Source organism: Spea bombifrons, chromosome 3, assembly GCF_027358695.1.
Source record: "Spea bombifrons isolate aSpeBom1 chromosome 3, aSpeBom1.2.pri, whole genome shotgun sequence".
Lineage (NCBI taxonomy): Eukaryota > Metazoa > Chordata > Amphibia > Anura > Pelobatidae > Spea > Spea bombifrons.
In genome coordinates, this window is record NC_071089.1 from 27751753 (window position 1) to 27778127 (window position 26375).

At 39.7% G+C, this 26375-nt stretch overlaps 2 protein-coding genes across 2 annotated transcripts; both read right to left on the bottom strand.

Annotated features, from left to right (window-relative positions):
• Positions 1 to 5958: 5958 nt before the first annotated feature.
• Positions 5959 to 14318, bottom strand: SLC30A6 (solute carrier family 30 member 6). Its single transcript, XM_053458554.1, has 14 exons — positions 14266 to 14318; positions 13216 to 13302; positions 12463 to 12547; positions 11672 to 11714; positions 11191 to 11256; positions 10777 to 10857; positions 10414 to 10449; positions 9910 to 10004; positions 9416 to 9464; positions 9004 to 9123; positions 8812 to 8914; positions 7989 to 8036; positions 7227 to 7295; positions 5959 to 6770 (listed from the first exon to the last, which is right to left on the bottom strand). Exons 1-14 carry the CDS (start codon positions 14266 to 14268, stop codon positions 6264 to 6266), a joined length of 1392 nt encoding a protein of 463 aa, XP_053314529.1. The 5' UTR covers positions 14269 to 14318; the 3' UTR covers positions 5959 to 6263.
• A 3226-nt stretch (positions 14319 to 17544) lies between these two features.
• On the bottom strand, positions 17545 to 24170 carry RDH13 (retinol dehydrogenase 13). The gene is made up of 7 exons (XM_053458555.1): positions 23976 to 24170; positions 23240 to 23358; positions 22505 to 22660; positions 21781 to 21885; positions 20270 to 20482; positions 18954 to 19055; positions 17545 to 17863 (listed from the first exon to the last, which is right to left on the bottom strand). Exons 1-7 carry the CDS (start codon positions 24041 to 24043, stop codon positions 17634 to 17636), a joined length of 993 nt encoding a protein of 330 aa, XP_053314530.1. The 5' UTR covers positions 24044 to 24170; the 3' UTR covers positions 17545 to 17633.
• Positions 24171 to 26375: the final 2205 nt, after the last annotated feature.

The window sequence follows — 26375 nt, forward strand, 5'->3', positions numbered from 1 at the left end:
AGAGACACAACTTGCTTAAACAAACAATGGTATGACCTGCTTGGACCACTTGTGGACACATTCTCTAACCTACTTAATAAGCCCAATTAGTTGTATAAAGTGGACAGTGTACTTTCCAGGGCAAATTTTTATGGGCTACCCCAATAACCTTGAGAATGAGGTCTTGTAGGATAATATAATTTTTGCTTTTACTCATTTTTCTATTAGTTATTATGTTCATTCTTGATAGAAGTTAATACCTGATGGAACTTCATTACTGGCCACTGGCTGAATGCATAACTGTTCACACACCCAACAATAGTATGCAATCTCTCCACATTGTTTGTATGTGATGAATTTCGGGCTGTAGAAAATGATTGCGAAGACATAGAGTTACGTCAGTAGTTTATTTAAATCCTAAAACTGTTATTAGGTAAGATGACCACCACATATATGCTCAATTAGGAAAAGGTCTATTCATCTACATACAGGGGCAGTTTAAGAATGCTTGTGTTTAAAAATAGAGAATTAGCTTACCACAGATCTACTGGGTGGCGTTTCAAACGTAGCATTTTCTTTTCTGCAAATATGTTGGCAACATTTTACATCCATGGAAATTGCTGTATATATATCGATCAGAGCGTTTAAAGATCTAATTTTCTGAAATCTTACAATTATACACACAGTTTAAAAAAAAAAAAACAACAACATACTGTATGTAATGATATTCGTGAAATATTGTTGCCTAGCGTAGAAGCCCCTGGCCCACTTTACTAGAGGCTTAACAAGGTTATTGGCCTCCCTGGTACGCTGCAGCTCTCAATGAGCAGATCAGGTAAAACACAGTACATTTATACTGCAGAGGTCTGTAAAGACTTGTGTAGTAACTTTTCTGAAGGACATGAGGTAGAGCACCAGGATCTGATGCAGGCCTAAGGTAGCAACCCCAATAAATACATCTCTGATGATTTTTACAGATGAAGACAAGAAATCTGTATCCATATCATGGAAGCAGCTTATCTTTAAGCCCTCTGGAGATACTCAATTAGTCTACTACATTAGGAATTTAAGGGCTAACAGATTAGATAATGCTAGCTTGACCTCCTTTTTCTGCAGATCCAAAACCATTTTCCAATTTAGACGGAAAGATCGCACACAATACTACCGTGTTTCCCCGATAGTAAGACACCCCCGATAGTAAGACGTATCGGGGGTTTCAGAGGGGTCGGCTAATATAAGCCGTACCCCGAAAGTAAGACATATGTCTTACTTTCGGGGAAACACGGGGGATTTGCCGGGTCCGCCACTCTAAGGGGCCGGGAAGTCCCCACCAAGGCCGGCCTTACGTGTCTGCGGCCGCACAGGATTTAAATTAAAACATCGGGGTTTTTTTTTAACTTTATTTAACATCCTCCATGTTAAATAAAGTTTTTTTAACTTTATTTAACATGGAGGATGTTAAATAAAGTTGAAAAAAACCCCCGATGTTTTTATTTAAACCCTGTGCGGCCGCAGACCCCTAAGGCCGGCCCTGGTGGGGGCTTCCCGGCCTCTTAGAGCAGGGCGCCACACTCCAGGGGGCGCGACGGGGGGCGGTCCGCACCGGGTGCCGCTCATCAGGGGCTGCCAACTTGCGGCACCCGGCACTCCTCCAGAGACGGACAGTAATGTCCGCCGCTGGAGGAGCAGGCTCGCAAGGGAGCGGTATCGGAGGTCTTTAACAGACCTCCGGCTCCCTTGAGTGATTTTAAGCCGGGTTCAACCCGGCTTAAAATCACTCAAGGGAGCCGGAGGTCTGTTAATGACCTCCGATACCGCTCCCTTGTGATCTGCGCGGCAACAGCTGTTGTGCGCCGGGGTTTCTTGTCAGATCCCGGCGCACAACACTGAAGCCGCGCCCACCGCTGTCCGTGCCCTCTGAACCAGGAAGAAGACAGAACTGAAGAAGAGGAGCGAAGAGGAGGAAAAGAAGCTGAAAGAAGAAAGGAAAGGTAGGAAAGCATTAAGTGAGAGTGGATTGGTGTATGTGTGTGTGGATTGGTGTATGTGTGTGTGGATTGGTGTATGTGTGTGTGGATTGGTGTATATGTGTGTGTGGATTGGTGTATGTGTGTGTGGATTGGTGTATGTGTGTGTGGATTGGTGTATATGTGTGTGGATTGGTGTATATGTGTGTGGATTGGTGTATATGTGTGTGGATTGGTATATGTGTGTGGATTGGTGTATATGTGTGTGGATTGGTATATGTGTGTGGATTGGTGTATATGTGTGTGGATTGGTGTATATGTGTGTGGATTGGTGTATGTGTGTGGATTGGTGTATATGTGTGTGGATTGGTATATGTGTGTGGATTAGTGTATATGTGTGTGGATTTGTGTATACGTGTGTGGATTTGTGTATATGTGTGTGGATTGGTATACGTGTGGATTGGTAGGTGTGTTGATTGGTAAGTGTGTGAGAGTGATGGGTGTTATGCTGTACCATTTCCAATGTCTTTTTCATGATCTAATTATGCTCTAAAAGTACATCATAACTCCCATCACTCTCAATTTTTTCCCAATATAAGACATACCCCGAAAGTAAGACATAGTGGGGCTTTTAGGGATAAAAAGAAAGTAAGACACTGTCTTACTTTCGGGGAAACACGGTAACAACCTGACACTGATGACGGAACGGCTGCCCTATTCTTGTCTTGGGTTGGGCCCTCTGGCGGCCATGCTTGGGCTGGACATATTTTCTTTCAGGTTGTGTGCAATACATGTTGTCATAACAAAGGCACATCATTAAACAATCCGATATATGCAACATTTAGATTATTGTTTCGTATGTTGTATTGTGTTTATAAATATAAGGATCCTTATAGAGGAAGGGACCATGAAATGTCCACCACGGCCCACCACCTCCTCATAACATATTCCAGCTCTCAACATACACAAGACTTACAAGCTGTCCGAAGTAAACTCTGTTGTGCTTTAATCAACACAGGGCTAAGCCGCCCATTATTTTCCAATAACTGGAGACCCCATTGACACCGAACATCGGAGGTTTTGCTGACCATGGAAAAAAAGGACCTAATAGAGCCTAAACAGTGTTGGCATTACCCAAATCCTTGATGTTGATTTGGAAGAAGTTATTATGGCTACAGCAATCCATATAATTAACCCCTTAATGACAAAGCCCATACATGTACGGGCTCAAAATGCATTGTTTTCAATGGGTTTTGGGACCGCCCATTGTCCTTAAGGGGTTATATGTCCCAAATTAAAGTGCAGAAACAATTAGTCAGCTAACTTCTTATTTTCATTTTATGGTGATAACCATATAGGGGGAATGAAGGAAAGCCTTCCAATAAATTGCATGCTCGCATGAGCAGGTCCCCTTTTCCTTCTGTTCCAATACAGTAAGCCTAAACTCGAGTGAAAGTTATCTTTTGTTACATATACTTACTATCCCTAATTATGACAGCGCTACGAAATCTGCGGGCGCTATATAAATAAATGTAATCTAATGCAAGCCTCTAGTTGAATTTAATTTTGTGTTATAACCCAGGTTAAAGGTTTTAAAAACCGGAAAGGTTTACAAAATATGACTATTCAGAGCAACACATGCAAAGTATTCAAAAACTCTGTGCAATGTATTTACAAATAGTTTGGAGAAAAGGGAGGATGCGGTGCACTTTTAGTGAAGTTATTCATGGACTGGTCTAACCAGATTACAGCGGGTGTTACTACATACTTTTCAGTTTCACAGAAACTACAATATACAATATTATATATATATATATATATTACACTGAAATTATACATTACAAAAAACATTACATAACAGTTCTGTGCCCCTTTAGTCACACGCTCTAAACCATTGCTTGCAATGCCTTTTTCCAAGTATTTACTAACAGACCTCTTTAGCCAAGTATCCCCAATATCAACCATTTACTGTAAGGCTCCGAATTTAAATTAGAAGTTTGCTGTGGGACCCCTGATCCTATTAAAAATACACCACAATCAATGCATATCTCAAACAGAGAAAAAATTTTTTTTATTGATATATAGGAGCTTACTGAATGTTTCTTTTGTTGTGTATTGGAATGTCCATAACTTTCTACCTTCCGCAGAACACGGACAATGCAACTTTTCATCATTGGATAAATAGACACCTGTATTTTTCCTTATATTCTGTGTATTCCATGTATATTCCATGTGTATAAAAAGTTTAATTCACAAAACAATACTAGGTTAAAAGAACACCCACGCTGGGTAAAGGGAGTACTGAATCTGCCATGTATGCTTCAATGAGCATGTTATTAAGTGTTAAAAGGAGACTATCCATAACAGCTTCGCTATATGTTATAAAGGACTAAAACAGTCAAGTTTCTCCAGCAAGAATGAATAACTTGGTAATGTATAGATCAAAAAGGTGGGTAATTATGATATAGACAAAATCTTAAAGGAATTAAAACCACAACTCTCCTGACAACTCTCTTAGTGAGTAGATCCCATTAACGTAGTGTCTTTACAGGACATTGGCACTAACTCTACCCATGTATGCATCAACGAGCATGTTATTAAAGGAACATTCCAGCATCCCAGGTGACCCAGATGAACAGAAGACTCGCCAAGCCAGAGCTGACTGCCAGAACACATCTCCTGCACGTCAAATGCATTTGGGGGCTTCTGCGGACCCCCCCCCCATGCATGCGTAAGGAGGGACACCACACAAATTTAAAGGGACCACTTAGCTACCCTATGCATTAAAGTACATAAAATGGCTGAAGTGTCCCTTTAAAAGGAGACAGTTGTACATAGAAGTTACAGCAGCAGCATTGGGAACCTGTGCACGCATCCTTTTGCACAGGAATCGGGAATGTGCCTTTTGTATTCCCAATACATTTAAGCCATCGTTCAGCCAACACGCTGGAAAGCGAGGGTTAGAAGAGGCTTGGGAAGCTTCAAGTTATTAACATTAAATACATACAAAAAATGTTAGATATATCCCTGTAAATTGCTCAGATACAGCGGTCTTCTCAGTGCCAAGCGAGTCAGACAGCTGCCTGGGGCGCCTGGACCAGGGGGGCATCAAGAGTCGCTTCGGAAACTGCTCCCAATGTGTAGAAGTCAGTGTGCGCGGGACGCCAACAAGGAACACATCTTGCACTGGCATTATAAAAGTATTAAAATGCATGCACTCATTCCTACAAGAACCCAACAGTCAACAATTGTTTTCATTAAGCAAAATTTATATCATGCCTATCTCTCTTACGTCTGTTATACTTTCTTTTTCTGCTTCACTGCCCTCTTACTGCACCTATCCCCTCTAACAGTATACTTAACACACTCGCCTTCAGCCTTAAAGCCTTCTTCCATCGTGCCACCCACCCCTGTGCTGTCTTACACTACAGAGACCGTTCTTCACCAGAGCCGTTTACACCGTACCCTCTTAACCAGTAGAGGGCACCAACCCTTGGTATGCATTAACTACCCACTATGTTCAACGGGACTAATCCAAATCTTTCCAGTCTGTCTTTTCTCAACCTCTCTTACGTCTCGGGTCCTAACCCTGGCCTCACACATTTCTCTCTGTTTCCACATCCAGCTATGGCACCCTCTCTCCAGACCTTATGTTCCTCTATAGCCCATTCTCTCTGAATTGTAAGCTTAGCAAGCAGGGTCCTCTCTGTACCAAAGTACCATGATGTACCTTATCTACAAGTCTATGCCTAGACCCCTTATACTGCATGGGAAAATGCTTGTTTTTGGTTCATGGTAGGAATGTTTAGACAAAAATATTGACGTAAGCATATTTTTTTCTGAATTCTACACCGTGGAGGGCTTTTCTGTGTTGTTGGTCACCATCGGAATCCTGAAACTATATTCAAGGAACATAAGTCTATCTTACAGCCCTCACCAGAATCATTCCAGACAATTTGATGGATTTTTTTAGCCAGCTTTCACAATATACTCAGAATAACAATAAAATGAATATTTATCATTATCTTTATTAAAAATGATCTGTAACCCTAGAATTTGAAATGTTCATTAGAGTCCTAAGGTAAAGCAAAACACTCTCCAGAAATGTTTGGATTTCTGTATGTCAAGTTTCAGAGGGAATGTACTGCACAATATGTATAGGCTGTTATAGGATCACATGGATCCCTTCCAAATTCTCCACAGGTTCCTTTATAGAATCATCATGTGCCTAGCTCAGGTACAGAGCCATTGGAAACCTGGTCGAAACGATCAGGAAAATACTTTGGAGATAGTAATAAAAGCATATTAAAACCAAAGTCACTGTTTGAACTGAGTGAACTGTCCTGGAGCGTATGTTCCATATCTGTTGGCCACATTTGGAATGCCAGTCCGTAAACCCTGTGTGGTACCAAAGGCCGGCACCCCAAGTCCTTGAGAAAAAGTAGCACCATATGGTGTAGAGCCATAACTAAGCCCCATGCCAAAAGGTCTTGTTTGAGTATTTGAAAGGATGACAGGATTCATATGTTTGCCTGGGGTGTTGAAAGCAAATTCTGGTGGTGGGCTGCTGGGTTTGGATGGAGTGGAGGTCAACGGATTTATCTCATCACCTGTCTTCAGAGATGGCATCTGAATGATGTGGTGTTCTGGAATATTCAAAATGTTGGAAGGCATGGCACCGGAAGACAAGACAGGCCTGGCCCAATCATCCTTGAAAATCTGAACAGTTAGCATTGACACCAAACTATTCAGACGGTTTGTGACATGAGCAAGCACCATCTGTTCATTTGCATCTCTTCTAATCCGCACATGGACTGATCCAGCCTGAAAAAAACATATTGAAAGGATCATAGTATTTTCTTGGAAATAAATGTTTGAGATACGGTTTTGAATCTAGTTAAATCAACTGCATTTCAAAGATGTCGTTAACAACATTTCTTGTATGAAGATTAAAAAAGCCAAACAATTTCATGGTTACGTGAAAAACATACGTCACACCCAAAATGAGCAATAACAGACATACTAAAGACATACTGGTACAAAGAAGAAATCATGCCCTTGTGAGCCTACGATATATTAAAACGAGGTAGAGGCTGTTACATAATACTTTAAAACATAAGCCCCGCACCCTGTGATTTCCTAAATTGTTCAGTTCAAATCTCTTCCGAGGCAGGAAAAGTGTAATTTCTAATATATACGTGCTGCTCTAAGTGAGGCTTTGAAAGTTAACTTATTAATGAATAACACAAACAAAAAAAGAAATAATAAAGTAGCACGTACCATGGTACCAAACCCTAGAGTCCAGAAATGCTCATTGCGGACTTCAAGGACTCCATCCAGAGTAGAAACCTACACCGGAACAAAGAAAAGTCGCGGACATATTTTAACTCATGTTCAATGTAACTTTCACTCTATGTCTTCTTTTCAAGCTTGACTTACCTAAACTTTTTCTGCCTAACTAGCCTATGAATTAACTTCACAAAACATAAAACATTGTGAGTGGGAAGCTGCCTTTGCAAGCATGAGGAAAGTGGAGGGAAAGATAGGAAAATTGGAACTTTCATATGCCAATTCTGTCATATTTTTATTTATACTACTTCTCTCGAAAACAATTTAACCGGGTGTTAAAACTAACAAAAAAAAGTACAAGCGATATGTAGGCTTTGATACATTCATTTAGCAATGCTGAAAGCCGTGATTGTTCATTCTAAGAAGATTCTTACTTAATCAAAGGTGAGCTAATCACTCAAGTGGCTCCTTATTAAATCCTGGCATATCCGCAGCCCCTACAGACTGCTATTGCTCACAATGAAGCTGTAGTTACAATAATAGATATATATTTTATCTATACACATACATGCATAAAACACAAACACACCCTTTATTTTCTTATAGCCAGGTTTTAAGACCTGTGCTTTCCTACCAGAAAATAACTAGTGTTGGCCCAATAAACGTTATCAACCTCAAGACTCCATTTTCTCTTGGGCTGATTTTTTTTTACCGTTTCTTCTATCAACGCTAAATGATTACACAACATCTTACCTCTCTGAGGAGTTTATCCAGCTGTCCAATCACATGAGGTGGTGTAGTCTACAAAACACAAACAAAATGGCGGGAGAATGATCGTTAACAACAATATCCAAAAGTATTCATTCTCAGTTATTTAAATTGCTTTTATTTAAATGCTATTCAGTCACATTATACAGCTATGGAATATGATGGCACTTCGTAACCTTGCTGAACTAAAAACCCCAGTTGCCATATAAAGCAGTTCAAGTAAAACTTGCAGTACCCTGTTAACGCTTTCAGTATGGATTTCAAGATAGACTAGGGTACCGGAGAGCTGGGGTTTGAACCCTCTCCCTTCACTATCCATTGCAAAGAGCCAAAAAGAACACACTCCCCAGAAAGGAGGACTGAGCAGGCCCAACATAATGTGGGAGAAGACATTGCCGTCTTAACCACATTATATAGGACTAGCCAAGAAATTCCTGCAGGTGAAACCACAGCAATGGTCTACACTTATTCTTGGTAGAGGACTATCTGCGGTTGATAAAGTTGTGGTTTTAACTCTCCCATTTCATTATTCATCATGAAAGGCGAACAGTGGATGGTCTCTCCAGTGTGACGGTCTAAGATGGCCCTGAATGATACATAATTTAATGGGCGAGAAGACTCACCTAAACTATGCATTATACAGGGCCAACCAAGCTCTTCTTGCAGCACTGGGGTTGTCCCTTCATAATGTATTGTGAAGGAGCAGTCACAACTCTCTTGTCATATTTTCATTTAGCATTTAGGCACCAATGTTCTAATAAATTATTAATTAAAAACAAGAATATCTAGTCTTAGTATTGTCTCTTACCTGCAGTAACACTTTTCCACTGTACACACTCATTGGGTACATGGTGCCAAAGGTCATCACAGCGATGGCTACAGCAGAGGCCGTGTCCACAGCAAAGTAATTACTGAAAAGCATACAAGATGATATGTGTTAGGTTCCTGCAACGTACATACACTTCCGCGCGTTCCACAATAGGATTTAACTGCCGCTTACTTGATTTCAATTAACATGTATGTGATGCAAAGGGCAAGAGCTCCAGCCAGGTCAATTAACACGAACGGGTTCATCCGTGGTAGGAAAATGCTGCTGAGGCCAGGAATGATCCCACACAAACTGCAATGGTGGAATGGTAGTTATAAGCTGGTTATATACAGGTAATAGCCAAACCCTCTTGCTTTCATATGAGCTAGCATTACGTATAGATAAAATTTATTAAAACGATAGAAGCTAATACGGAGCTACTTAAATAAAAAGTGCAAATCCCTTTAGGACACGGTACCAAAATAACCAAACACTGTACATTAGGAAATTATGCAGCTGCCATATTTTTTAATGCAGTATTATTCGGTCCATTTTTTTGTCCTCAATCAGCTGAACTAAAAATTTACTTTACAGTATTACCTACCTGCGACTCAGGTCTGCAACGTGTTCTTGAAGCCAACTTGTGCTGGCAGCTGAACAAAATAAGACAAGAAAAGCAAACATTGAGCTCAATCATTCTAAGAGACAACATCTTCATAACAACTTCCTTTTTGGACCGAAAGCTGAAGATACAGAAAACAATGACTGTAAAAACTGAGCCGATAATATGAAGCCATTAGGGCTTGAGTGGTCATATTGAAAGCATTCCACCCAAAGCAGACAGGCACTGCTAAGAATATAAACATACAGTCAAGAATGTCTTCGAACTTGGAAAGCCTATACCATATAAAATGGTATAAATCCAAACGTAAGGGTTATATAAACGCAGTTATAGGCTATATAATATGTTTTCATATATACAACTATATATATATAACAAAACAATTTACATGTTTATGTTATTGGACATTAAAAGGGAGAAATAATCATGCAAACCTTTTGGCAAAACGTAGAACTTGGGAGAGATTTAAGTCTTACCTTCTGAAACATAAGCAAATGGTTTATTCTTTATAGACATCATTGTAAATAAGTTGAAAAACAGGGCTACAAACGTTCCCACTAGAAGGCGGCCTCTGAAAAGTAAATGGTTTGCTTAAAAATATGCTATTGCTATGAGGGTAAGAAAAGAGAGTCAGAGTCGTGGAAAAGAGAATCAATTACTTAAACACCATGTTCAACTTGTGTAGAAAAAAAAACTACTTAATTTAATCATATTTGCAAATAACCTATTCTCAAATTGAATAGTAAATTTGAATAGGATGTTAATATATCACTATTGTAAATAAAGTAAAAGTCAACATATATGGCTCTTTTCAACAATTTAGGCTTTCTAAAACCCATAAAAGATTTAACAGATCAATGAGTTGAACAAACTGTACATTAAGTGGGTCAGTTATCGGGGGGGGGCATTATAGAATTGTTAATCCTAATGTTTACAAGTCAATAAACAGGTATGTTATAATGAGAAAAAAAAAATCTTACGTATGGATTTCTGGCTGCTCCAACAACCGTTCAGCACTACAGAACAAAAAAAATCCAGGTTAAATAAAGGTAATACTAAGTTAGTGTAATTTATTTTATTGTTACTTCTGTAGCCAGCTAGAATGGTCTTACGAACTGAATGGCTACTAACTACTGGCATCAACACAAACACACAAACACCTCGACTACAATAATACGTATAAATATATCTAGATATCATTCAGAAGACACAGGAGCTTTATCACTAATGGTCACACATTTAGCTACGGTTATCTGCTGTATTTTTATTTCTTTTTTTATTTCTATTTAACTGGCCATTTTCTGCCGCTTAGATCTGAAACATTCTAATCAATGTAATTTTACCTTTCTTTAAGTATGAAAAGAGCACCCAGTTGGGCCAGGACCGTTGATGCGAAAACAGCTAATACTTCAAACCTCTCAAACCTGAAAAGAAAAATAAACAGCAGAGATTTATAAATACATCAAAATTCAAAATAAGACAACTTTTGAACAATATGTTTCCTACCAAAGCATACAGGTAATATGTTACCCTTTACAAAGAGGCACCATATAAGAACCCCCTAAAATTCTACCAGTCTCCAGCCTATGATAAATGGAGTTAAATCATTAAAAGGGAATACTTATCCTGTTGCTATATGATGCACACGGACAATAGTAACCTTTTGATTAACCATTATAGAAAATTGTAGAACTCTGGCAGGATAAAATAGGGGATTGGTTTACAGAACCAACTACAAAGTTTAGTATAGTACATACCCGAAGGAATACGTGTGGCTGGGTTTCTTCGTCGTCACCCAATAGCTTATCAAACACGTTATTAGACTAAAAGGGGGAGAGAAAAAAAACCTGGTTACTTCATTCAATTTAATATAGGAAAGAGGGAAATACAAAATTATGCTTTATAATACATGGAATTATTTATTCAAAAGGGAAAATTCTGATTCGGAACATATAGATGACAATAATAGACAGTCATCTCATCGGTAACATACTAACGTATAAATATTTTATCAAAACACCTGATTTACTTATTAAACACACATATCAGTAAACAAACTTTTTTGTAAACACTAACTTAATAGTGTATTGACAAAGTAGTAGCATTGCCTTTTTAATTTTAATTAACATGTTATTTTTATTTTTAATTGGATGCAATAAAGTACTGTTTTTAACAAACTTTCAAAGTCCCAACACTTTAGTGAACTTGCTCCTGGGTTCTCACTCGTTTAATGCTTACCTGAAAAGATCGAAAATTGTCAGATAGGTATACGCTGTTAAAGCTGGGGAGGGAAAAAAAAATACTATTTAATACGTTCCTGGAAATCAACTTTACTCAACCAGCCTTCAACATGTCATGTGCACAAATAAGCACGTTCACTGCAACAACTGCAACGCAATAAACATGCAAGTGTGTTACTTGGTGCACACCAATAGTGTCTGGCTATGCTAAGCCCTGGACCCAACCCCATAAAATACACCGCACTGCGCTCTTTGAGGGTCAATTTAACCAGAGAACCTGAATCATCAAAATAATAAAGGAAAATAAATGTTTATAGGATACCCCTAAAGTCTTTTGTGTCGCTTTAACTTTTAATATTACTGATCACTCTGGGCACATTGGGGTCACATTTTAAATACTTATAATGCAGAGTTCAATGGGTTGCTATGGTTACATATTGTCATCCTAGATTGCAGGTAGGATAATTTCCATATACAATACCGGAAAAAGAACGATTACTTAAACAAAATCTAATTTTAAGAAAAATATTTTTTATTTAAAAACCAGAGAGAAAGGATGGGGCCATGTTTGCTAGTGAAACAGTAAAGGTACTTTTGTAGGAAATCTTATATGCGGAGCAAAAAGCATACCTTTAATGGTTGTGTGCATAGTATTTAATGCCAGCTTTCAGGACTCTGAGGTCTGAATGCTTGCGTTAAAATACTCTACTCCCTGTTACCCTTAAAAGTATAATTTTTCACTCGGCTTGACACCTGTCTATTCCATAACCAAAACTGTGAAGTACATACCCATACTGTTTGTGGAGTGGCACCATGTTAGCAAGAATCCTGTGCATATCACATTTACTGCACCAAACAGCAATATTTTCCAGGACTGTAAAGAAAAAGACGATAAAAGAACAGATGATCTGTTATAGAGGCTCACGTGAAACAAAGTGGGAGAGTACCATGGTAAACAAGCATTTGGTTCTTTCAATTAGTGTGCACTTGTGATAACAGAGAAAGCCTAGTAGTGTAACAAAGCAGTGTTTGTAATTGTTGCCTTGATAAGGCATAGGAGCCGAGTTATAGTTGGACTATTAGTCCCATGGTCATACATCTAAGCCAAGCTAATCAAGGCAGAATGTGGTGGTGTAAAGGCACAGGTGCAAATGTACAATGGCTCCTTCTCTGTCAAGCTTAATGCTAGCAGTGGCCTTTTTGTGTTATCAGGCAGACAAATCATACAATATATAAAAAGGTAGTATTTGACGGCAGTTAAGGACCATCATGTCCATCTAGTTTAACCATTGTTCCTGTGTCGTCCTTGGTCTTGCCTACATGACATCTAAGCCTCTCTTTAGTTTAGATAACATACAATAGGCGCCCTAGACATTCACAACAATGGAGATCCACAGTATGAATGGAGCAAAGCTGCTGTCACATGGCACCCCAAAAAATTATGAACACTTTATTTGAATGTTTGATATTCTTATTATTACGGAGGAGGTGTAAATTGGCAACCATTAGTTAAAGGGGAATACTTTGTTAAAGTTCACTTACTCTTCGGTCTGCCGTCACTAGTTGGAACTCTTGTGTCAACTTGCCCAGTAGAGAACGCTGTGTCTTCCGAAACAGATAGATAGTCCCCTTCATTGAAAGACAAATAATGATAAAATGTAAATGTCAATACTTGATTCCCTAAACAGCAAGCACATACACCGCCTGTTGGGTTCATTTACCATCCACACCTCTGGCACTAAATATAGCCTACAATTTATCAGTTTATACTTTGTCAGCAAGAAAAACTGAAACAAGCTTACAGATGTAGAATGTTCTACCACGCTAGGGACTAACTTGTTTATTATTTATTGAGATTTCTTTTTTCTATCAGCATTCTAAATTTGTTTTACGTTGTTTAAAATACTCATTCTTCCTTTTATCAGTTGAGATCCATCGACGGATCAATGTAAAGCATTATTAAATTATATATAGAAATATACAATAAACATAGCATAGAATATGTAGGCGCGCTCTTAGTTATTATAGTTTATTGTGGATCCACGTTCCAGTCTAGCCCAAAGCACACTAGGCAGACAACGTGATGACGCGCTATCAAGTCAGGTTGAACACCCGTTTAGCGGAAGAAGAGGGCACAAAGCACCCGGTCATCATAAATGCTGCATTTAGGTGTTATATGCAGAGTCCCTGCATCCTTACATTAGTTAAGCCCCCCCCCCCCCAATAAACAGCTGCATACACACCACTTACAGATTCACTTTTACACATCCCTACTGGACTCCCATTCATTATGTAAAGGCCAAGCGCTCATACACTTATAAGGGGCCCCAATAAACAAACACACCCCCAAGAAAAGACAATGCAAGGAAACCATCTTTATTTAATGGCTCCAAGCGAGTAACTCATTTATAAAACAGCCCAGTGAGGACACTGTCCCTTTAATTGACACCAGCATTCAATCCTCTTTACAGGAAGCGGTATCTGCTACCACCGCGAACGGATAAACTGCCCATAGGGGGGCAAAAGGCACTCCAACCCCCAAACACCTCCGGCATGACCCCCCTCCTCCCAACCCGGGTCCACACAACTCACCATGGCGAGAAGCCCTGGGCCGGAAAGAGCAAGGAGCGGAGGGAGGAACACGTTGACATGGCGACCGAGTAGTCGTTCATTGGTTGGCTACTGGAATGACAGCTTCTGAGCGACGAGTCACGTGACTGGGGTGAATGACGTGGCGGGGAATATACGCTCTTGGAGTTGGTTTAGTGATGGGAAGTTCGGATCATTAAAGTGAATCGGATCATTTCGATTCGTTCACTGAAATGATCCGATTCATGATCCGGATCTTCGGATCACTCAGTGTGTCTGCACGGAGTTACTGTTTTCCAGTAACTCCGTGCAGGCACACTAACGATTGGCCCCGCCCCTTTCATTATGAATCCTCCCCCCTGCCTCCAGTGATGTCAATGAAGGCAGAGAGTCGTTCAAAGATTCGGATCTTACAGGGATCCGAATCTTACAGTGATCCGGATCACTGTAAGATCCGGATCATTGTAAGATCCGGATCATTGTAAGATCCGGATCATTGTAAGATCCGGATCATTGTAAGATCCGGATCTTTGAACGACTCTCTGCCTTCATTGGCATTCTAATCATTCAGAGAATATCACCATACTGTTATAAATAATACATTAATAATCACTGCCCCCAGGATTTACATTCCCCTTTACCTGCAACTGCACCTTAAGCTAACTTTATTAAATTAATTAAATTAACCCTCACCATTAAATTAACCCTAAACACACCATCAACCATGACTGCCCTAAAATTAACCCTTAACACCCCATCAACCATGCCTGCCCCTAAAATTAACCCTTAACACCCCATTAACCATAACTGCCCCCAAATTAACCCTAAACACCCCATTAAGCATAACTGCCCCTAAATTAACCCTAAACACCCCGTTAAGCATAACTGCCCCCAAATTAACCCTAAACACCCCATTAAGCATAACTGCCCCCAAATTAACACTAAAGACCCCATTAAGCATAACTGCCCCCAAATTAACACTAAAGACCCCATTAAGCATAACTGCCCCAAATTAACCCTAAACACCCCATTAAGCATAACTGCCCCCAAATTAACCCTAAACACCTCATTAAGCATAAATGCCCCTAAATTAACACTAAAGACCCCATTAAGCATAACTGCCCCCAAATTAACCCTAAACACCTCATTAAGCATAACTGCCCCTAAATTAACACTAAAGACCCATTAAGCATAACTGGCCCCAAATTAACCCTAAACACCTCATTAAGCATAACTGCACCTAAATTAACACTAAAGACCCCATTAAGCATAACTGCCCCTAAATTATCCTTAAACACCCCATTAAGCATAACTGCCCCCAAATTAACACTAAAGACCCCATCAACCATACCAATTTATTAGGTAATTTATCTGGAGTACATGCAATTAATTTAGGGGCAGTTATGGTTAATGGAGTATTTAGGGTTAATTTCAGGGGGCGTTATGGTTAATGGGGTCTTTAGGGTTAATTTCAGGGGCCGTTATGGTTAATGGGATCTTTACGGTTAATTTCAGGGGCAGTTATGGTTGATGGGGTATAAGGGTTAATTTTATGCTGATGACTGAGGGTTAATTTAATTAATTTAATAAAGTTAACTGTAGGTGCAGTTATAGGTAAAGGGGGGGCAAACTCAGGGGAATCTAAATCCTGGGGGCAGTGTGAACATTATTAATGTATTTATTTATAAAAGTATGGTATCAGTGATATTCTCTGAATGATTCGAATCTCTGTAAGATTCGGATCCTTGTAAGATCCGGATCCCTGTAAGATTCGAATCATTCGACTCTTCGGTTCATTCGACTCTTCGGTTCATTCGACTCTTCGGTTCATTCGACTCTTCGGTTCATTCGACTCTTCGGATCATTCGACTCTTCGGTTCATTCGACTCTTCGGATCATTCGACTCTTTGAACGACTCTCTGACTCTATGAGTCATCGTTCCTGTGAGAATTAATGAGCTGTAACCTGACCCCAGAGTGCTCTGCAGATGACTCACAGCTCTAGGATCAGGTTACAGCTGCATGATGATTCACAGACTGAACCGCTACAAACGAATCGTTCAGTCTAGTGAACCGACTCATCCGGATCACTAAAAAGAACCGGATCAAATGAACGATTCGTTCATGATCCGGACATCACTAAGTTGGTTTAGTGGGTTGTAATAAAGTTACGCGGCTGTGACTCGCGCATCTGATATAACCCGAGTTCGAAACACCGACAGAATCTAGTTTGCCGCCTTATTATTGCGAGACAACCCGGTCGCGAAGTGTTTGCGTTTTGTGACGTAGTAAAAAGTAGCCGCAGGTTCACCGACGTGCTGGTAGCTCCTGCTGTACCGATTTACGAATTGCTTTAGACGGTTGTGAGGGCGAGCGGACTGTGATTTATGTGACAAGCTGTTCCGGGCTTGGACCCGTAGGAGGTTTCTCATTTAATTCCCGTTTTATTAGGCTTCAGGATGTCCTAATGCGACTTTAAACATACGCACACTTTCGCATTCTTGCGGGAGACATACTCCAATAAAGCCCTTTTTACTTTACAGCTAAGGATATGAAAGTTTATATTGTATTACTGTGTTAGTTATTACATATTCCACTGATACCTAATTGGCTATATTTCATTCTTCAGAAATCTGGATTTCATTCTGTCGCCGGTAGTTGTAGGACGGCGGTGTCCAATCAGTTATTCTCAAATCATGTTAATTTTGGAGTTTGAACAGGATTCGTACAGCAATCCCCAAATCTCTCACTACAGCTTTGTTTAATGTCTATTTTTTTAGTAAAACGCCAATTTGAAGCTTTTTTTGAGTTTTTTTCTTCATTTATATAGTGTCTATAAGGTATTATAGAACATACTGTCATGGGTCTACGTTACAAGTATAGATGTACCTACTTTCAGAATGAACACTTGCGTCTTAACTAATGAAACCTGTTATCCAGAGGTAACTGCGACCGGCATGCTGTTAACATCAAAAGTTTTATGCCTGAAAATCTGCTGACGCCAATGTGCCTATGGGGCCACCATACAGCCCAAACACAGGCAGCCAAAGCGATTCTAGATCCTTTAGTTATATTAGAAATATCGTCATTAGTGCTTAGATACCGAACGTCAATGAAGCATTAAATGACCACGACCTATTGGCAATTAAAAATATTAAAATCTGGCTAGATTATATCCAGGGGCAGAAAATCCTACAGCAAATTAAGTTTTTAAACCAGCATAAGCATCACTTCCTAAAAGTGAACCTCGTTATCCACGCAAAAACAAAATAACAAAAACGTGTCAATAAAATAAGATTTATTATTTTTTTCTATAATAAAACAGTTTGTGATGTAAGCCTTCACTGAAGGTAATGTTTGTTACTTAAAGGCTTATTGTGCCTCACAATCTTTTAATGCATCGTCAAGGTGAACCAGCGTGGCGCTTTCTTCCCACAGTCTCCGTGCCGTCTCCTCTTCCAGAGCCTGTGGAGCTGGTTCTTTCTCCTTGAGGCCATTGAAATATTTTCCCGATACCCCTTCCAAATTCTCGGCCACTGCCAAATAGACGCTGGGCTGCGCTGCTTGTCTGGGTGATTTGATCAGAATCCAAAAGAGAGGGGCTGCAATACAAACATAATATGTCTACAATCGGACTTTGAAAGCATTTCATATATCTTTTAGTTGTTCGGAGGAGTGAAATTTTGTGTACACGTCGGGATACACAGAATAACATTATGCACGCAGAAACATATGCAGATGCTATACACAGACTAACACGCTACATCCTTATTAGCGCGGGTCACGTAATGCACATCACGGCCGGGTGACAAATACTGGGTGCACCCTGGGAAAAGGAAAGGAACTGTGCTGTATGTGCCATTTTAGTAGCCCTTCTCTGAACTTTCTCCAGCATCTCTATGTCCTTTTGGAGATCCGGTCTCCAGTACTGTACACAATACTCCAAGTGAGGTCTCACCAGTGATCTGTACAACGGCATGAGCTCTTTTTACTGCTAATACCTCTCGCTATACAACCAAGCATTCTTCTAGCATTCCCTGCCGCTCTATTGCATTGTCTACCTAGTCTTTCTCCTTATTCCTCTGCTGCATGTGAGGGGACTGGATGTACCCAGAGAACCACTATCCGGGACCCCACCTCACAAATGTATTTCTGTTGTGTTGTCCAAGCAAATACATAAATTGGGGGCCCTCTGCTGCCATAGGCCAATTACCCCCTTTTGCCACATTGTTAATCCTCTCTACATTCACAACAGAGGGAAGAAAAGTGCAGGTATCCAGACTGTTGGAAAGAAAACTGGCATATATTATAGTTCCAGTTGCCAGAACTAAGGGCCAAGCATAAGAAATTACAAAATGAGATTAGGACAGAGAAATGGCTGGTACGTGATGAAGATCAAGAAAATATTAAAAGGGACAGAGAGATGTTTATACTCACTAAGGAGTACTGAGGAATGGAGTCAAACCCCTTCCTTTTATTCCAGTGTTGGTCAATGCTGACTCCAGCTACCTGGGCAAGTTATGTGTAAATGCAATGAGTGGGTGATCCTAGCTGGTGCTGGATGTTGTTTGGCTAATCTTCTCTTGGCTAATCTTCTCTTGTAAGAGCTTAGATTTCACACACATTCCTTCGTCGATCTGGGTACAGCCCGAGCACACTGCCATATAATGAAGTTCACTTCATTGAACTCACCTAGCACCGTGCTTGAGAAAGTAGATTTGTGCATTCCCGTATGCCTTCCCAATTCTGTATCTGCAACCCCTGGGTGTAGAGAATTAGCTGTAACTCGAGTACCTGGATCCAAAACAAAAATGTGCTTTAATTCATCAACTATTATACAGAACACGCGGCTGTGCGATGCTGATGCAAGTTACTTGCACGTAATTACCATGCAGAGGTCAGTCTGACATTTAGATTTTCTCTGATCAACTTAGAGCTTTTCCAAGGTTTTGGAACCGCAGAGAGAAGCATGAAGTACACAAGAACATGGTTCTTTATATAACAGAAAATAAAGCATTCATGCTGTATCGTTTATCAACGAAGGGGGATGTTTTGTGTCCCAATGCTGTAAAACAATACAGCCGAGTTAAATGTCTAACCTTGGAAAAACCCTGGTTGGTGAATTCATTTAAATTAGCCTTCATTGGGTGTTTAGTGCCTGAGCTTTTTTCTGCATTTTTACACCATGTTTCCGTGACTATGATTCTCTTTTTTAAGGTTTCTTGTACCCACACAAATAGGTTTTTTTCAAGGGCAAGTAGAGGTTTCTTGGGATACCATTTTTAGGTTTATAGTCCAACAAAAAACATATTTTTGTACTATTTTCCTGGCAATGGTCTCCAAACCAGTTTAGCTGACCGAAATACCACAAAATATATTAATGTAAGTGTCTTGGATTTTAAAACACCCAAATGTGTGGGTTTTTTGGAAGTTAACGGGGCAAAAAAATGTCACAGCCCCATACCCTTTTCCAATTTGAAATTGTCAACATTTTATTTTGTGCCGCTTATTTGGGACTGTTTAGCAGCCCACCAGCTCGAAATACCCCCACAAACTTGCTCCGCTCAGTGACTCCGCCCTGTTCCTGGGGAGCGGAGCAAGAGAAGAGACACTGTGAGGGAGCAGCGAGAAGGCAGCCTGGCGGGACTGCGCGGGAACTCTGCAGTTCAGGTGAGGAGGTGGGTGTGATTGGCCACAAATGTGGCGGGAGCGGGCGGGATTGGCCACAAATGTAGCGGGAGCGGAACACCCACATTGCTGGAGCAGGCGGGAGCGGGTAAAAAAATCAGCGGGATTAAAAAAGCCGTCCCGTGCAGGGCTCTAGCACCTACCCCCTCTCATTAAAGATTAAACAGTGATGGTATTAAATGCATAGATCTGTATACGCCACTATTAAGAGGACATTCTGCACATAATGTAACTCGTGTGTTATGTACACGTCCATAAACCCTTTTTGAGAACGTTTCAGGACATAGCTTTTTAAATTCATTAAATCATACGGAATTTACCTTGCAGCCTCCTGGCCAGTTCATTAGTAAACAGTACATTTGCGAGCTTGCTTTGGCAATAGGCTGCCTTTGTATTGTATTTCTTTTTTTCCCAGTTTAAATCATCAAAGTCAATGTCTCCGGCAACGTGTGCCAGAGAAGAGACGTTGATGATGCGGGAATTCCCAGATTTCTTCAGCTTCTCGAGCAGCAGGTTGGTTAGGAGAAAATGACCTGGAGGGAAAACATAAGGAGAGCAATTACAATCTAACAATGTTAGTAATATTTTTGAGATTTTATTTACTATACACACTATACAGCTTTTGTATCTGAAAATGGACCTTTTACACACACATTATATATATAGATAGATAGATATATATTTATATATATAATGTGTGTGTGTGTGTGTGTCTGGTTCCTACATGATATATACTGTATATTATATATTTTACACACACTTTTGACAAACCTAGCTATAGGGCAGATGTGCAGAAGCCATTTTTATCAGTGGGCCAACAACAACTATATATATTAGAAGGACACTCCATTGTGTACTTTGTGAGTACTTTAACATGTCCTTGGCAGACCGCCCCTTCCCCGTTCATTTGTGACGGAGACCACACACATCATATGAATTAACAGTGTATATGATGTCCGGGATTTTCCTTTAGGGTTTAAGGATACTTATATGGTGCCACCAACTTTTTGTTTTGACAAAAGCAGGAATGTTATATCCAGGAACCTTTGGCCTGCCTATTATGTTGGTTTTCTTTTTAAATTTTGGACACCTGTTCATAAAGGTTCTGGATACGAAACTATAAAACCCTTGACTGCCCCAATAAAGAAGAATACATGCGGATACTTCAGCATGCATTCTTTAAAAATAAAAGCACTTATCTTTAGGAGAAGCTGCAGCTAACCAACTCCATCATCTGATGATTCTCGCCTCCGATTGGCCAATTACATTGATTCAATGAAAATGCTGTCCACATATGCACGCAGGGTGGTTATGTCAGATCAGCCCACCCGCCCATGAAGATCACTGAGCCAGAGCTGGAGCTGACTAGCGGTGAACATATCACAAACAAGGAGATATTTTCTGTACATGATATGTGTTTGGCTGAACACAACAAGGGTTTCTGCAGGATGGCCCATGCGTTTGCAAGGCAATGTCTCCCAAGTTTTGTGTGTGTAGACAATGTATGCAATGTCTATACATGCCGGCTACCCGCACGTGATTTAATGTTATGCAGAGTGACTACTGATCTTTGGTTTTTTTGAACTGAATTTACCCAATCCTATTCTCACCACTAACCCTTCAGTTGCCCATCATGCAGAATCAGGTGACTTGTGACAAAGTTGTCCTGATTGAAACCACAACAAGCCAGTTCACACACGGAGGTCTGTGTAGTTCTCATACGATATTATTAGAAGCAGCTTCTGATTGGGTAAACTGTATGGTATAAGATTACAAATGTAAGCATCAATATATGTAGTCATATAGTTTTTATTAATAGGTATTTGCTTACCCAAATGGTTCACTCCAAACTGCATCTCAAAATTATCCTCTGTCTTCCACTTAGGACACCTCATTACTGCAGCATTGTTAATAAGAATGTCCACGTGTTCTTCTTCTACATAAACCACACAAAAAACAACATGCAGTTTCAGAAGATATGCAAAAGAAGTAAATATACAAATATTTGTTTGTACAAGAATGGTGTGGTAGGTCAGAAAACCCATTATTAGTTTGAAGCTGTATAGTATATACAATATATATTCTGAAATTAAACTGGAGATTTCATAACATTTTTTTTTTTTTAACTCTATACAGTATGGAAATGAAGATAACCACTCTGTGCAAGCACATGAATACCTATACATAAATTCTTAAAATATCTCCCCCTTGTGGCTGGGTTTGGTAATGAATGTAAGGTCACCTTGCAGTAAAGCCAATGAAACAGGGTGTCTGATGATTTTTCCTTGCAAATTGTATGGGGGTTTAAGCTATTTTAAAAATTAAACACAAAATAACAAATTAAATACATGACTCTTTTCTTTGAGGTATACATATATTGTTCAGGAGAATGTTTTGTTAACAGAAAATACAAGCACGTATCCTTGTTTTGGATTTAGGCCACTGTATTTATGTGCAGTAACATCGACACTAAACTATGTAATATAGCCATTGTTCATGTCCGATAAATAACTATAAGGCCCATCAGCCATTGCCAAGTAGTACAGGCGTCTTACCGTTTCGTATAGTCTTTGCAAACTCCTTGATAGATTTAATAGATGCAAGATCCAGATGCTTGGCAAATACGTTGTGATTTAGCGTTTTACCACGGATTTCTTTAGCAGCTGCTTCACACTTTCCCATGTCCCGACACGCCATAATAACCTTGCCTCCTACAAATCCACACAAAGAAAGTAAAAAAGGATATATAGTATTGCTCATGGTACGAACGGCTTTGTGGTTGTGCTTCATAATAGAACTATACTCCTAAATGCACATTATACAGAGTGCTTGATAGTAAAGATTAAGGGGGGGTAGTGTAAACGTCACTAGATCCTTTTTTAATGTATATCAGAGTCCATTTTACTCCAATAGATTTTACAGCATCCATTCTCTTTTTTATGGGAATTAGAAAATGAGTTGCCCCCCCACCCCCCCCCGTCATCTTGCCTGCTTCCGCTGAAGAAGCATGCATACTACATGCACTGCTGCACTCTCCTCGAAGGCAGTTCGACAGCAAGTTAAATGTCGGCTAATTGATCACCTTGGAAGTATGCAAATCAGAACTGTCATTAATTTCAAAGGGATCTCAGCTTTTATTAACGTCAATGGAAGTGCTGCAGTACACGAGCGAAAGACATACTAAAGTATTCTTCAGTAGAAGCAGGAAAACAAGACAGATGTAATCAGAATGTAATGAATTAAGTACAAAACATATAACTTTAGTTACATGTCACGCTCTGCTTATTCACCTCTCTTTGCGAGTTCCATGGCGGTTTCTTTACCAATTCCTGTATTCGCACCAGTTACGATTGCCGTCTTTCCATCAATGTTTTCTTTACTCGGACAGTTTCCACCACCCACATAGTCCCTATATTAACATATACAATATGAGGTTATTACACGACTTCAACTAATTCTATAGTTTTTTTCTTTAGGGGTTGGAATTTAAGCACATTACGCTGGCGTGTGTAAAGAATACCTAACAAAGGTATTTTAAGTAAAATTATTATTATTTTATTTATATAGCGCTTAATATATATATATATATATATATATATATATATGAATGGCATCATCATGGGCGTTAAAATATTGTCTGAAAAGCATCTTATGTGTTTGTGATCTTCATCTGCGCTGCATCTTTAATACAATTATTTCAGAATGGAGCTAAACAAAGTCTGACAACACTGATAAACGCACTGCTTTCTAAAATTAATTTGCTGTTCTTTTGGATTACATGACATCAAACAACACAAGCAGATAAAGTCACCCACTACACACACACACACACACACACATAATATATATATATATATATATATATATATATATATATATATATATATATATATATACATATATATATATATATATATATATATATATATACATACATACATACATACATACTATGTAACAGCAATATCATAAACTTAAAAAAAAAAAAGTAATTCATGCACATGTATCTAACCTGTCAATACTCACTTAAGCAAAACGACGCCCCCGATAAACGTTCCAACCACGGAGGCCCGAACTACATATTTATTCATCATAGCTGCAGGCTGGATGCTCTGCGACTCGTACAGTAATTTCACCGATCACTTACACCTCCCATTCAGGAGGTCACAGAGAGAGCCGCACGACCTAATTCCACTAGCAGCACTTCCTGTTACCAGCAGCCCACGTGACAGACCATGCTACAGCTGCTGTGAAGGCACAGAATACCTCACACGCGATGGAGTTCTACTGCTGCTTTCTGGTACACAAACTGCAGTCTGGCTATGGATTCCTGCGATTTCCTCCAAGTGACATAAAGCCATGCGATATATTTCTCTAACTTCTACCATAGTTAGCATTATTATCATTTACTCCTTAAGCAATGCATTTTTTCAGTACACTACCTCTCACCTTTCTCTGTGCCTTATGTTTGTCATCCCATTCCCTCAAGATTGTAAACTTGCGAGCAGGGCTCTCTTCACCTAATTTGTCTTATTCTCTCAATTCTCGTGTTGTCATACCCCTTGAATATATGTATTGTGAGAAGCGCTGCGTAAGTTGCTGGCGCTATATAAATAAAATATAATAATAATCGGGTGTTGGTTGGATCGTTAATTGAGTAGTTGGTTCCCTTAAATTACTTTATACATCTCACATAGTGCAGGGTTGCGCTTTACATGTACTGGTCAGTAATATATGGAAATTACACGTGTTCTGGAAAATGTGGGCTACAGGGGCTTTCAAAGTGCATACATAGTCAGGCTTATACATGCACCCACCAGAGAAAAGACCATGGCAACCAGCGGCCTGGTCCAATCAGCAGGAAACATTCCTTTGGTTATGGTGATGCGACCACTTTTCTAACTTTGTGCCAGGTTAATCCTAAAGTGACCTCTTTAGCCATCTTTTAAACATTATATACATCTCACACATTGCACATTGTAGATCAGACATATATAAAGCGGTGGCCTGCAGTATGCCTGATCTATTAACTTTTAACAAATTACCAAATATTTAAACCCCTTAAGCACAAGGGCTATTTAAAGGTTTTTGCTATGTCTTTCTTCAACTGCTATTTCCCTCTTTCTCAGCTTATATATATTCTTTTATTATTATTATTTTTTCAGGACAAGTAGGGCTTTTTTCTAAACCTTATTTACACATGTAATACCCATACATCAGAGCTTTTGGGCTTGGTGGACTAGCCGCTGATGTCGGGTGTTGACCCGGAGAAGCAGCGCTGTCAGTAACAGCAGTGACCCCGCAATCACAGCAACATGGGAGAGTTTTTAACCAACGATGTACCAGGTCATTCATCCTGTAGGGACATGTTTTCATTCGTCATTGGCCGCAAAAGGGTTAAAAACATTTGAAAAAGAATGGCAATGAAGACAGTTTACTGTCCCTTTAACAGATCCTCTTACTTCAGCATTATCCCCATGTGAATAAAACCAAAACTGTTTCAAAAGTGCCACTAGGTGTCAGGGTGGATTTGAACTTTATATCAGGAAACATTTCCATCACACATTATCTAACACCTTATGCATACGTTCACGCACACACATTCTAACACCTTATACACACACACAGCCACTCCACGACCATACACTTGCACATACGTACACACACAGCCATTCCAGCTCTATACACTTACACATAATTACATTACATTTATTTATATAGCTCCCGCATATTCTGTAGCCCTGTAGCAAGAGTCAGTAGAATGCTTTTAAATCACACAATAGGGGTCCTGCTCTTGCGAGCTTACAATCTAGTTGGTGGTTGAAGGGAGGTGAACAGTAGGAGAGGACTGCTTGAATGGGGATGAGTTTGTTGAGTCTGGATGACCTGTAGAGGTTGTTGGTCGTTCAGATGGCTTGATTAGGATGCTGGCTGGGTGCTTAGAAGAAAGGTTGTATGCTTCTCAAAAAAGGGGGTTTTCAGAGAAGTTTAGAAAGTTGCAAATAAGGGGGACAGAATGGGAATTCCAGAGAAGGGGTGCATGATGGTAGAAGAGAGTTGCAGGTTCTGAGAAGAACAAAGAGGGCAGTTAGGGGTGTTTTTGGATAGGATGGTAGAGATAGAGAGGGGTGCAGAGTGGTTAAGGGCTCTACGTCTCTAAGCACTATACACACTACACACCGTCTCTAAGCACTATACACATATATAATTTTTTTTAATTAAAATTGTAGATCTTGTTAGGATATTAATTAAAAATACTATAGACATTTCATTTAATCTGTATGTTTCTCATTTGATCGCTACACACAATGCAGGGTTTGCATGTGATATGCAGTTGATCTCTATGTTTCCATGGGGTTTCCATTTGATCTATACACACAATGCAGGGTTAGCATGTGATATGCAGTTGATCTCTATGTTTCCATG